The sequence below is a fragment of the Pholcus phalangioides genome, unplaced genomic scaffold (assembly GCF_987345545.1).
Source record: "Pholcus phalangioides strain wild (caught in Gottingen) unplaced genomic scaffold, Ppha-v1.0 ptg000003l_1, whole genome shotgun sequence".
Lineage (NCBI taxonomy): Eukaryota > Metazoa > Arthropoda > Arachnida > Araneae > Pholcidae > Pholcus > Pholcus phalangioides.
The window spans coordinates 32,831,683-32,844,824 of NW_028301596.1; the positions used below are offsets into that span (position 1 = coordinate 32,831,683).

General features: G+C 39.3%; 1 protein-coding gene across 1 annotated transcript in view; it reads left to right on the forward strand.

Annotated features, from left to right (window-relative positions):
* The window catches only part of LOC149088429 (photoreceptor-specific nuclear receptor-like), a 64,595-nt gene that overhangs the window by 23,615 nt on the left and 27,838 nt on the right, over window positions 1-13,142 (forward strand). The window contains exons 2-4 of the mRNA XM_089247517.1: window positions 6,866-7,379; window positions 8,885-8,988; window positions 12,750-13,043. Of these exons, the coding sequence (XP_089103643.1) occupies window positions 6,866-7,379; window positions 8,885-8,988; window positions 12,750-13,043 (912 nt within the window). The remainder of the gene's footprint in view (window positions 1-6,865; window positions 7,380-8,884; window positions 8,989-12,749; window positions 13,044-13,142) is intronic.

Sequence of the window (13,142 nt, forward strand, 5' to 3'; positions counted from 1 at the left end):
TTGAATGCATATCATGATATTTGTGTAGCCGTTCGCAAAAGAATCAGATGAGAAATCAAGAGCAAATTAGTTACCATAAAATAGACGAGTAATTCTGCTTTGTTAGCACTTATATTTGTTAAACTAATTTCGTTATTAATTTTTTAGTTAAGAGTTTTTATAAAGTTAATTGATTAACAGGGTGTTTCATAAATTCGTAAATAGTTTGAAAGTTCAAAAAAAAAAAATTGAAGGAATCGATGGTTGAATTGAATGCCATTTGCGAAAAAGTTATTCTCACGAAGGGAGATTTTTTTTCCGTGAAGAAAAAAATTTAGTTTGAACTTTTGATGATAGATAGCGCAGCACGAGTGATCGGAATTGTACCTTTTTTCAGTCTCTTGTGCGTCCGAAACGTTTATAAAGCTTCAGCCGGCGATTCGTGGACGAGGTAACAAATTTCAGCAATGTTGCTTTATCTACCAATATTAGGCTGGCCATATTTGCTCTAGGAAAATACGGGATATTGGGCTTTGAAATACGGGGAAAATACGAGATATTGCAAATTATCACAAAAAAATGATTCCGAAAGTAAGCAAAGTTTCCAACTCATACTGAAATCACAGAATTGTCGCACAATCACGGAAAATGAAGCGCTATTGTTAGTTTCAATGAATTAAAAAAAAAACCATGACAAATACGTGAGGTGAATATTCTAATTTTTAGTCGTGATAATCGTAATGTTGAGTTGGGTAGTAATTTCTGAGTTGAGATAATTTAATCGTTGATTTGAAGAATAAAAATCAAGTTGGTTTCGTTGAAGATACATGAAAAACCGGGACATATTTGCAAAAAACGTCGGAACGGCCAGAAAAACAGAAAAAACCGGGACTGTCCCGGAAAATACGGGACGTATGGTCACGCAAACCAATATCAACATCACAATTCTGTGGTGTTTGGTCAGAACATGGTGTGTCCAAAAAATTGCTTTTTGGTATAGAAGTAAGTCATGCTAATTATAACTAATTCGAAGTGAGATAAATGCACAAATACGTGCGTACGGCTGAATAACATGCTGATGAATTATATTTTCATTTGTATTTGTGTGTTTGCTTTGTTTTCGATTTTTAAATGACAATGAAAATGCTTATATCTCAAAACTGTGATTTTGGAGTTACCAATGTTCTGATCAAACACCACAGAATTTAAAACTTTGTGTAAGCGTCAGTAACAGGAAAATTCAGAAATGAGCTGTTTATCGTACACCCTGCATTTTATAAGACTCTGATTTGCATGTTCTCAGTCATTTTCGTTTGTGCAACGTCAACAAAAATTTGTACTCCCCAAAAAAGTCCCGTAATGGCACCGACTGTGTTGATGTCTTGCACTGTGAAATCCATTTTTTTTTTTTTGAAAGTGCGAAGATGCCGAAATCAAATGGCATAATCTGTAAGTATGGAAAAAATGAAATGCAAACCTCCTCTCACAAAACAGCTTAAATTCGAATCGCATAGGCCTATGTCTATCTTTCGGGATGATGACATTTTCTCTGATAGAAGAAATTTAAGTTTGATCCGATGGGTCTTAAATACAGGGTGTCCCATAAATTCGCATATATTTTGAATATTCATAAAAATTGAACGAATTGGTATATTTGTATGTGGTTTGCAAAAAAGTCATACTCGCCAAGAGTTTTTTTTTCGGTACCAGAAAAACAATTAGTTCAGACTTTTGTCAATAGAAGGAGTTGCACAAAGCAAATCACTGGAAATATGAAAATAGGAAGTCCTATAAAATGCAGGATTTACGACTGACAGCTCATTTCTGAATTTACCTGTTACTGGAGATCACATACGGTTTTCATTGTGATGCTGACTGACATTGGTGGATAAAGCGCAATCGGTAAAGTTGTTTTACCTTCATCAGCTTATCGCCGGCTGAATCTTTACGAGCGTTTCGGACACAGAAGAGATTGAGAAAAGGCTCTGGTCTAGAAATCTGTGCTTTGCTTGCTTTCGCGTAGCGCCCCCCATTGACGAAAGTTTGGTTTTGTATCAAAAAAAACATTCCCTTACGTGAGAATAACTTTCTCTGCATTCAGATATACCATTCCTTCAACATTTATGAAATTTCAAACTCTTCACGAATTTATGGGACACCCTGTAAGGTCTAATGGTGTGAACTACGCTGTGACAGAGCAATATTTTTGGCAGAATAAGTTGGAGATGAATCAGTGGTGGTTTGGGCAGGTTTTTCATTTCTTTCCCCCCCCCCGCTCCCACCAAGAAAAACCTTCAATAGCGTTTATAAGATGCTAATAAGGTTTTATACGGGGAACAGTCGAAAACTGTGGAAATTGGTTACATCTGCAACTCTCTATTTTATAGCGGAAGAAATTAATCTCGTATCATTTAGATAACAAATTCCCGAGAGATCAATGATTGAATTTACTTGGCTTTACCGGTTTTCCCGTGCTATAAATGGCCGATTCGGAAAATATCTTCAAGATCCGCCTCTTCTACTACTATTTTCACGTGACAAGCTTCAAAAACCAACTGGCTTTCAGCTGTCGACAAATTTGATAACAGAACACAAGTACTAATATTTAATATGATAAATATATGTTTAAGATAATAATATGCGTCAGGACTGGACAAATCGCCAAAAACTCACATGCCCAGTCTGGCATGTAACTTGAAACAATGGATGCATGAATTGATATTCTATGTGCCCATCCGAAAAATATTACTAAATATTATCACGATTTATTTACATCCAAAATGGAAAAAAGAAGTCCTTATTCATTTGCATAAAAATAATAAAAACTTTATTGAATTATGGTTTATACTTATAATTTAATTGTAGTATTAGAAATGTTGAAAACTTTTGCAGTCAGTGTACACATTCTGAGTTAACATTGTATATACATATTTTCATCTCATTAAATAGACTTCTACTAATTTAAGCCTCAATTTTGTTCAAAGCCTGCTTATTTTTCATCACAAGATAAAAAAAAAAGTTCAAGCAGTTCCTACCAGGTGGCGTTGTTACTATCGTGTAGAGCAGTGTTTTTCGACCTTTCTTAAACCAAGGACTAGTAGATTGTCTGAAACAATTCGACGGACCGCTTGTGTACCATATTACAGAACATTCCTGTATTTTTAGTTGATCCGAATTGTTTTGTACATTTGCCCCGTTTTTTAACGATGCTTACTTGAATTTGAAATTTCCCCTAAAATCGTGAACAAACGGCGTTTCCACAATTTATTATGAAAATTATAGCTGTAAATACAAATATTCACATCTTACATATTTGTCAGGGGTACATATATAACGTTTTTCCCTCAATTTTTCAGCGATTTCAACTATAATAGGTGATTCCGTCAACTTAATAGCAACGTCCCGTATTTTACGGTATATTTAAGATCCTCCCCCTTATTTTTTTCTATGAAATATGATCATATATTCATTTCAATAAATGACCATAAATAATAAATTTTTTTTCACCATGATTTGTGTAGCAGCCCTTCATTTCCCGTACTCTTCATCCATTTATGCAGTAATTAGCCAACTGGTAAACTGCATCTTTTGACTATATTTAGTGATGTCCCATATTTAGGATCGCAATTTTTCGCATTTTCCTTGGTGCTGTATGGTCAACCTAATAATATGAAGGTGCAGTTTTTATTTGAACCCATATGGGTATTATTAATATAGTATCACAATTGCAACAAATTAGTAATTTTTCATTCAATGGAATTGAATTTTCAAGTCTGCCTGTGGGCCACCTATTCATTCCATCGTCGTGAACCAGAGATGGTCCGCGGACCATAGGTTGAGGAACGCTGATGTAGAGCATGCCCGATTCAGTATAGCTAGATACTTTTCTCCCATCTCTCTATCTTCATCCATTCAAAAGTTATGACCACTTGAAGATCTCGTACCCAACGACTTACGATGTGCAGCTTCTTACGATCATTTCCTACCCATAAGAATCTTTTTGGGATGCCCGGGATCGAGAAGTCTAAATATTTGAGAGAAATATTGATATAACATTGGTAATTTCACGTAATCTTGAATAGCTCCTGAGATATAGCCGATAGAATCATGAAAGTAACGTAGAGGTATAGCGCTATACGAGTATGCGCCAAATCGTAAGGAAGCTTAGAAACGCCATTATGGAAAATTTAGGAACTTTTTGTACTATCTTGAAATCGAAGCAAGATAGACCAAAATTCCAACATTTAGGTCGCAGGAAGGCATTTAGTAAATGGCAAACACACTTAATTTCAATAATGTGTAGAAACACATTGAAAAACACATTAAAATTTTTTTTCGAAAATTGTACGTAAAAAAGTGTACGAAAGTCAGGCATGATCATTACTCGATAATTTGCTGCATATTCGTGAGTTATTCGGCTTTTGTAAGTTGTTGAATGTAAGTTGTTTGTAAGAACATGTTTTTTAAGTCTTTGTAAGTTGCTTTTATGTAAGTACAATGTTGAAAGTCTGCCAGCTGTCCGCGGAGAGAGGTCTATATCGGAGGTGATTTATGTCCTACCAAAAAAATATATATATAAGACTGCAAACCAAATAGTTACCATGAGGGTACTGCGATCCTAAAAGGCAAGTCCCGAAATCTCTTTTTTTTTTGCAGTGACAAAATCAGACCCACTATTCACTGAGACAGTGTTTCTCAACCTATGATACGGGTGGTCCGTGGGAGCGGTAGCCCAGGTCGATAGGATACTCGCTTGAAGTATCAAAGGATGTTTAGAGGTGTTGCGAGTTCGATACCATTTTCGTCCTTGTCAGAAAACTTTCCTGACGCAGGGGTACAATAGAAACGGTGATATAACCGCAGAAAACATTGATACCGCAGGCAGTACCCCATCGAGGGATTAGCGCTCCAACTTCTCGATGAGCATAAAAAACAAGCATGCCGTTAGGAATCAGCAATAAATTGTAGGTCCCGGTCTAATTAGCCCTCGTGTGCAGAGAATGACCGTGGTGTGACAAAAAATGATCAAATGGGTGGTCCGCAAGCAGACTTAATAAAATTAATTCTAATGGAACCTAATTCTAACTGAATGAAAAATTATTGAACCTTTGTAATTGATGTTAGTTTTTTCCACACAATATGGGTTCAAATAAAAATTATACTTTCATACTTGGGTTCAGCATCGCGTAAAATGTCGAGAATTGCGATAAATATGGGGTATCGCTAAATTTATTCAAAAAATGCAATTTATTGCCACGAATGCAATTTGCTAATTGCTGCTGAAATCACTGCAGGTCAGGGGGGAGGGAATGAATCTCTGAGTAGAGAGTCGATCAAGCTCTTCATTGGCAAACTGCGGCTGTTCATCCATTTTTCCTCTTCGCAATGTCAACAAAACGGGAAATAATGTGCTTGACAGATGGATGCGAAAAAATAATCATCTTTTTTAAAAAAAATGAATGAGTGAACTCTTACAAGAACAGAAACTGCAGAAACGTGCGGGATTCCAAAAATTGCATTGAGTTCGTTCTTTAATCAAAGACCACCAAAAAATCTTTTCTGCAGCAAATGGTTCCAGTGGAGCTTCACCACCCCGATCAAATGCGGATAAACCGTTTTTTACCCGCATTCAACGCTGTTTTTTCCCAATTTTCCGAATTCGAATATCTCAGCAAATACTGCACTTGGAAACGTGTTTTTTTTTGTTCGCATCAGGGGAGACGGGGCAGCATTTTTCTAATTGAATTTTTGAGCATAAAGTGTCCTTATAAAAAATATTTCTTTTATTTTAATAACTGCACGACCCCTTGCAAGATGAACGACATATCTGAGCAGGCCTACTATACGTTATTTGGATAATTTTTATGATTGGAAGTGTGCCTCTAGGATGAAAGGTTCGTCAGTAAAATGTCAAGCGTTCTGTTACGTATGTACTCTGTATAATGCCTAATATACCGCTGGCGAAGTATATAACGCCGAATTATCAGGCGTAAACTTGTATCCGGTCCATGGACCCAAGCCCACTTAATTTTTGCCACCATCTAGATCATAGTTTCCCAAACTTTTTGTTCCATCGCCCCCTTTTTCAGAGAAATTTTTCTCTCATCGCCCCCATAGGATCCTATGTTATACCCGTGACTTATATCGCCAACTTGGACCTTTCCATCGCCCACCAGGGAGCGATATTGCCCACTTTGGAAAAAACTGATCTAGATAATACCTATAAAAATATTGGTTTTATTCCCCCCTTTCACCCCACAATATATTTTTGAGCCCTCCCCTACAAACACTATCAATTATTTCACGCCTTTGCATATTGTAGGCCTACATGATATCATTTCGAATTTGATAACGCACTAATCAGTTTTAAATCTCCTCTCTACAGGATTATTCTATAATGTACGACCCCTCAAGCAAAGACAAGCTAATGAATGGCTTTTGTGTTTCTTCCACACAGAGCTTCCGACGTAATATTATGTCAGAAACATTGGAGGGGTTAAAAAATATATATATATTTTAAATTAATTAATTAATTAGGGTCGGACCATTTAACTTAGGTATAGGCCTATATATGTGTACCTTAGGTCTTAACTTGAAAAAAAATAGAATTATAAAAAAAACCATTTATATAGTAGTCCTATAATCAGGTAAACATATTTGTCCTATCTCTGGAGCGAAGAGGATAAGATGGAGGTCACAGGCACCTTTACAGAATAATATTCAGCATATAATAATAATGCAAACACAATAAGTTAATTGTTTTCTCCTCTATGCTCGCGGACCCCGGAACCTCTTAAAGAACCCTTAGTTAAGGACCACTAATCTATATAGATGCACCTTTGCACTAATGTATTGTGTGGTAAAACATTTTTTCTTTAATTTCCAGACATCCCAGTGGCCGGAGATGATGCGGAAGATGAAGATGCTGAGGATTCCCCGAGATCTTCGCCTCAGTCATCCCGAAGCAGTTGTAGCCCGGCCCTGAGTCCGGAGATGGGCGGATCCTCACAGGTCCTCCCGCAACACGCCCCGCCCACCGCTTATTCCCCATCAGCCGGAGGGCCGCTGCCCCCCATGGCTCACGGGGGCTTGTCACCTGCCTCTCAGCATCACCGCTTCCTGCTGCCTCCTCCTCCGCCTCCCCCGTCGAGCCACTTCCCGACGGTGTCGGTGCACGGCTTCTATCACCCTCCCCCTCCTCCTCCACCTCAGGTATCCTCGTCCCCGGCGACGTCGACGAGCGCGGACGTGGGTGGCCCGCCCCCTTCGAAACGCTCCTCCCCAGGATTGACTTGCGTGGTGTGCGGTGACACCTCTTCGGGAAAGCATTACGGCATTCTTGCTTGCAACGGGTGCTCCGGATTTTTCAAACGCAGCGTGCGGCGAAAACTCATTTACAGGTAAACAATGCTTTTATTGTTTTTTCTTCTTTTTTTTCCCCAACAATATTATCGATACTCTTTGTTGACCTTGGCACGCACCCCCCGGAAACAAATGGTATTGTTAGTACCTTATTTCATGCACAACCACGTTCAACTTCTCATTAAATACACTTCTTGTTTTCATGTCAAACATTCTGTTGTCACATGTGCTTTTCCAATTACTTGATTAAGAGATTTTTTTTATAGGAACGATTGACATGTAGAAACAGGCAGGGCTTTACATCCCGTAGCTAGCATACCCTACGCATGCCCCCTCCCCCATACATCTTGCAGCAGGGCCCGTAGGCTGGGATCTTTGTCGGTTCCAGACAATATTCTTCAGACATCTGTATTTACAGTGTGGGAAAAAAATTCTCCCGGGGACCCCCGGACTGAAGCCCTGTCAGCCCCACCCTTGTGTGCGTGTGTTTGTGTGTGTGTGGGGGAGGGCGACCCTAGGTCAAGATATTTTTGTGGGTTCTCACACTAAGGGAATTTATGGTGCAAAATGAAGCATAACGTAACAAGATTCACCGTAGGCCACAGGGCTGGAGCATAGATTTAAAGTTATCCGGGTGGGGACGATGCCTCAATCCCCCGATACAGTCGATCCCTCTTATAACGTTTCCGCTTGGAACCTTTTCCCGCTTAGTAGGCCTACGACTTATTTTCGTGGTCTAACTATAATTCTCATCAAGATTTCCCGTTAAAGCTTTTTCCCGCTTACATCGTTTTTTCGTGATGGTTTTTTGAAAAAACGTTAGAAGCGGAATCCACTGTATTTACATATGGTAGCCTATTATGTAGGCAAATACTTGGAAGGTGAGGGGGCTCGGATTCATGGGCCGTATACAAGCTTACGCCCATGAGATTTTCAGTCTGTCGCAGGAGGCATCCATGGAGGCGGGGGGAATCCATGAATACACAGATCACAGTTTTGACCTCTCTCTCCCAACCCCCGTCGCTAAATTTACATAAAGCTGATATAGCCTACTGTGATTGCCTCTAGTCCTTTTAGAGTCCTCTTCTCACCCTCACCCTACGTACTCTCTTTCGCTCTAACATGTGTAGTAGAAAGATACATTATATGCGTGGGGAGGAAAAATCATCTACAGGAGTGTAGAAAGAAATGAAGGAAAGATAGAGCAACTTCCGTAGATAAGGTCCATTACAAAGCTTCGCGATGATGAAAGAGAACACAGAGAACTTTTCTGAAATCATTGCGCTGGTGTTTGGATGTAATATTACGCTCGTGATCGTAAAGAGGTCAAGTAGTAGTGATCACAATCATAATAAATGAAATATGCGGAAAAAATCGAATATCGTCCCCCCATGTCTCATTAAATCAGCACAAGAAGTTCTAAAAATGAAAACATGGATATTAGAAATTTTACAGTTGCCTAAAATACTGAAAAGTGTGTTGCATGTAAATTCGTAAGGAATTATTTTTTTTACGCTCGAATGTGTCGTTCTCTCCTGTCCAGGTGTCAAGCAGGAACGGGCAACTGCGTGGTGGACAAAGCCCATCGCAATCAGTGCCAAGCCTGCCGTTTGAAGAAGTGCCTGCAAATGGGCATGAACAAAGATGGTAAGACATCATGATCAGATCAATAGATTTATTTTGTTGGATTAACGAAAAAAAATCTGAGATTTTTCTTTTTCAATCATAAAATTAAAATTGGTATTTTTTCTTCATTTGAGGAGCTTATTTTCAATAGAAAACATTTCCACTTCTGCTACATTCACAGTAGAAGTAACAAAACGTATTCCCTGGAGGAATTTTAATTTGCTTTACAGAAGTAGAAAATAGCCTAACGCAGTGATTCCACAATCTATAACCTGCAGACCAGACGTTGTTCACAAGCAGACTTGATAATTTTAATTCTAACTAAACAAAAAAATTTTCTTATTCATTTTAGAAATATTCTAGCAATAAATTTTACTGATTTTAGTAATATTTTTATCGATTCAGATATAAATTAGACTTTCCACACTCAGGGTAACCATATCTAATTAAGAGGAAAATACTTTTTATCGCAATACTAAATATATGGAGTACATTGTAGCCAAAAAAAAAAAAATTTAATTTACGACAAATTTGCTGATTAATGCCAAAAATTGTTGAAGAGTGGAGAAATAAAGGACTGCAGCAAATCGCAGTTAACTGAAATATATTTCATGAAAAAGCATTCATCATTACTGGGGACCATTTCCATTGAGATAAGTACACGAAACTGTGTGATCTCTGAAACATAGCCATAATTATCATAGTATAATTTATAAGTTATGAAAGCTATCTTCACACACCATTTTATAAGTAAAAATTACAATTTGAATAAGCTTCGTTGAAAAAAAAAAAGGGAAGAATTGTATTAAGTCGAAACGGACAGTTACGGGACACATGGTCACGCGAGTCATGTTATATAAGTTAAGAGGTCCTTCGAAACATCTCGGATATTTTACTGGTTTTTGGGTTCAGAAAGTTTGAGAAATGCTGGCCTAACAGGTAGCATATAGGAATGGTAGGAGAACATAGGCGTTCGCAGAATTTTCTCAAGGGGCGGGTTCAATTTTTTTTTCTTCTCAAGGGAGTGGGGGAGGGGATTACTACCCTTCTTTGGCTTCATTCGCAGCTGAAGATGTCAGCCTTCGCTACGTTCGATGTTGAATATGTACTGCCTCGGCTACATTCGCAGCTGGAGATATCTGTTGTGGCTTTAATCGCAACTGATAATGTCTACTTCCTTTCCATTCGTAACTGGCTTTATCTGCCACGGCTTCATTCACAGCTGATGAGTCTGCCTCTGCTACATCAGAAGCTGAATAAATCTGCCTCGGCTTTATTCGCAGCTGTTGATGTCTGCCTTCACTTCATTCACAGCTGTAGATGCGAATAAATCCTTCACTCTCCCTTCGCAACTGAAGATATCTGCCTCGACAGTATTCGCAGATGACGGTGTCTGCGTCAGCTATATTTGCAGCTAAGATGTCTGCCCCCACTTCATTTGTAACTGGAGATATATATAACCTCGGCTCTATATTTGCATTTTATGGTGTCTGTCTCGGCGTATGCGTGGATCCGGTGGGGAAGGGCTTTCCCTTCAGCTAAAAAGCTAAAAAATAAGGGTAAATTTTATGTCTCGTAAAATACGGGACGATTCAACGAACCTAAAGCCAGGTTTTCCTAGGAGTAGGCAGGGCCATCTTTAGAGCATCATGGGGGCTCCCGGGCCAAGTAATTTTTCTGAGGCCCTATCTAGCTATCTAGCTAATTGTCGAAAATTTCAACCGGTTCTCGTTTTTGCGAGACCCTCTTCTCTTGAGACCCCCCCCCCAGGCCGCGCCCGGGTGGGGCCCATGCGTTAAGACGGCACTGGGAGTAGGTATTTTGCATCGCGTGTAATGTGAATCGCCCAGTGCGACACGCCATCCACTCACCAATGGGAAAATCAATATGCCTATTTTTCTACAGAGCGCAATACGCCTCGCGCCAGTGCTTTACGTCGAGCGTTATCGGCCAACTGCTTCTGGAGGAGTCAAATGCGTTGTGCTGCGCGCGTTTCGTCGATCTCTTCATTTTTTTATGTGGGTTATGTTTTTTTTCTCCTTTTCTTCAGACCGGAGCATGCAGACGACAGAACTGCCGATACGCCACGCTCGAAAAACACCAACGCGTAGCGTGACAAAGCTACACGTTTCTGCCGACACGAAAGGCTTCACGCGACGCAAAAAAAAAAAACCATCTGCTCCTAGAAGAACCCCAGCTTAAACAATAAATCGCCCCTTCCAACAGCCCTCCGCGTCTCCTGCCCTCTCGTCTTTAACATAAGAAACACTATCATTCTACAGTGGAATCTCCCATAACGGACATTCCCGTTAGTGGACACCTCCACTAACGGACACTTTTATTGAATTACTTCGATATATATGGGACTCAATGTATTTTACTATCTATTAACGGACAGAATTCTCATTAACGGACAAAATTTTAGGTCCCATGGATGACCGCGTTATTGATAGGTTCTACAAAAACAAAAAAATACCGAAGTGAATGAAAGAGGGGGGGGGGATATGTTCCCTTTTCGTACGTAGAAACGACTAACTTTACATAGTAATCTTTACCAAAAATATTTTCATTGGAATAAACCCTGTTGCATAATCGGATAGAGATCATCCCAGAGATTCAGAAACCGTTGGAAAATGAATTTCGAAAAAAAAAAAATGGAAATGTTCCCTTTTGAAAATTAGCTCCTCATTCGACCTTAAAATTGTATGTGAATGTACGTATCTTAAAAATCTTACGGAATCCCTTTGCACGTGTAGGCCTTCCTTCATGAGTTAGCAAACCGCAAAAAGAGAGAGAAAGAATTACAAAATTAAAGAGGTTTTTCAGAGAATATTAACATAACTTACTAAACTGTTGGGGAAGAAGGGTTGTTCTTCTATGGTTGCGGGGAAGCAATTTTAACCAATACGGTGCGTGAAAAAGAAAATCTGTGGTAAAATCCAGTGATTACGCGTTTTTAGGAATGTTTCATATTTCTTCTGTTTCAAAATGAGTGCTCCCGAAAGGAAAACGTTTTCGATTAAAGAAAAAACTCGAGATCACATTTCTGAAGGTGATGCTGGAGTAAATAAGAACAATGTGGCATTAAAATACGCCATATCTTCTTCTACTCTTTCAACATTTTTGAAAAATCGGACCAGGCTGGAATTTCAAATTCAAACAGCAGTAATAGGATCATATAAGAAAAAAAAGGACTGGATTTTCTCTCAAATTTTCTAGATATGGATGTGTAGTTGTCTTTACAGTATATGCATACAGAAACCATGCATGGTTTTCAGGACATTCATTCCCGAAATGTGCCAGTTGCTAGCCCATTCATATGAGAAAAGACTGGAATTTGTGCTTTTGGATGTGAAATCTTTTAAGCATTTGTTTCAAACATTGCACGCTGATCAGCACTCGTATACTTTAGACTTGAAGGATGAAAGAAATATTTTTGGAATGAAAAAATGTATAATTTTTTGCGAATGAATGCCAGATTTTTCATTTGAAAAATATTTTTTCGAATGAATGCAAAATTTTTCATTTGAAAATTATTTTTGTGGGTGAATGCAAAATTTTTCATTTGAAAAATATTTTTTCGAATGGATGCAAAATTTAAAATAGTATTAAGGCATCTGTCTCTTACTTGTAGTCACGGAGTTTGTTTTTTTCTATTCTATTTTGTATAAGAAAGAAATGAATGTTCTTGAAAGAATTCTCGTGGTTGAAAAGTTTTCCTTCTCTTTTTGTTTCTTTCCCGTGTGCCTTCTTCGTGTTGGGTCCTGCGGGCGTGACGGCAGCTGTGCAAAACGAGCGCCAGCCCCGAAACACGGCCACCATTAGACCGGAGGCCCTGTCCGAGATGGAGAGCGAGCGGCTCATCAGGGACGGCGTCGCGGCCACCGTCGCAGCCGTCGGGGGCGTTTTCACTTCGCCTCACGCCGGCGGTGGTGGACACCACCCACATCACGCCCATCACCCGATGATGTTGCACCACGCTGCTGCCGCTGCCGCTGCCACTCAGCACCACCAGAGGATACACGTCGATGGACAACGGACAAAGATCGAGAGGGGAGACCACGACCCTAAAGAAGGTGAGACAAATTCATATACAGGCAAGGGCCCCCCGGTGAGAAAATAATCACTTGGGCTCCTTTTAACTGAAACAATGTTTTCCTATAATTTTCACGCAT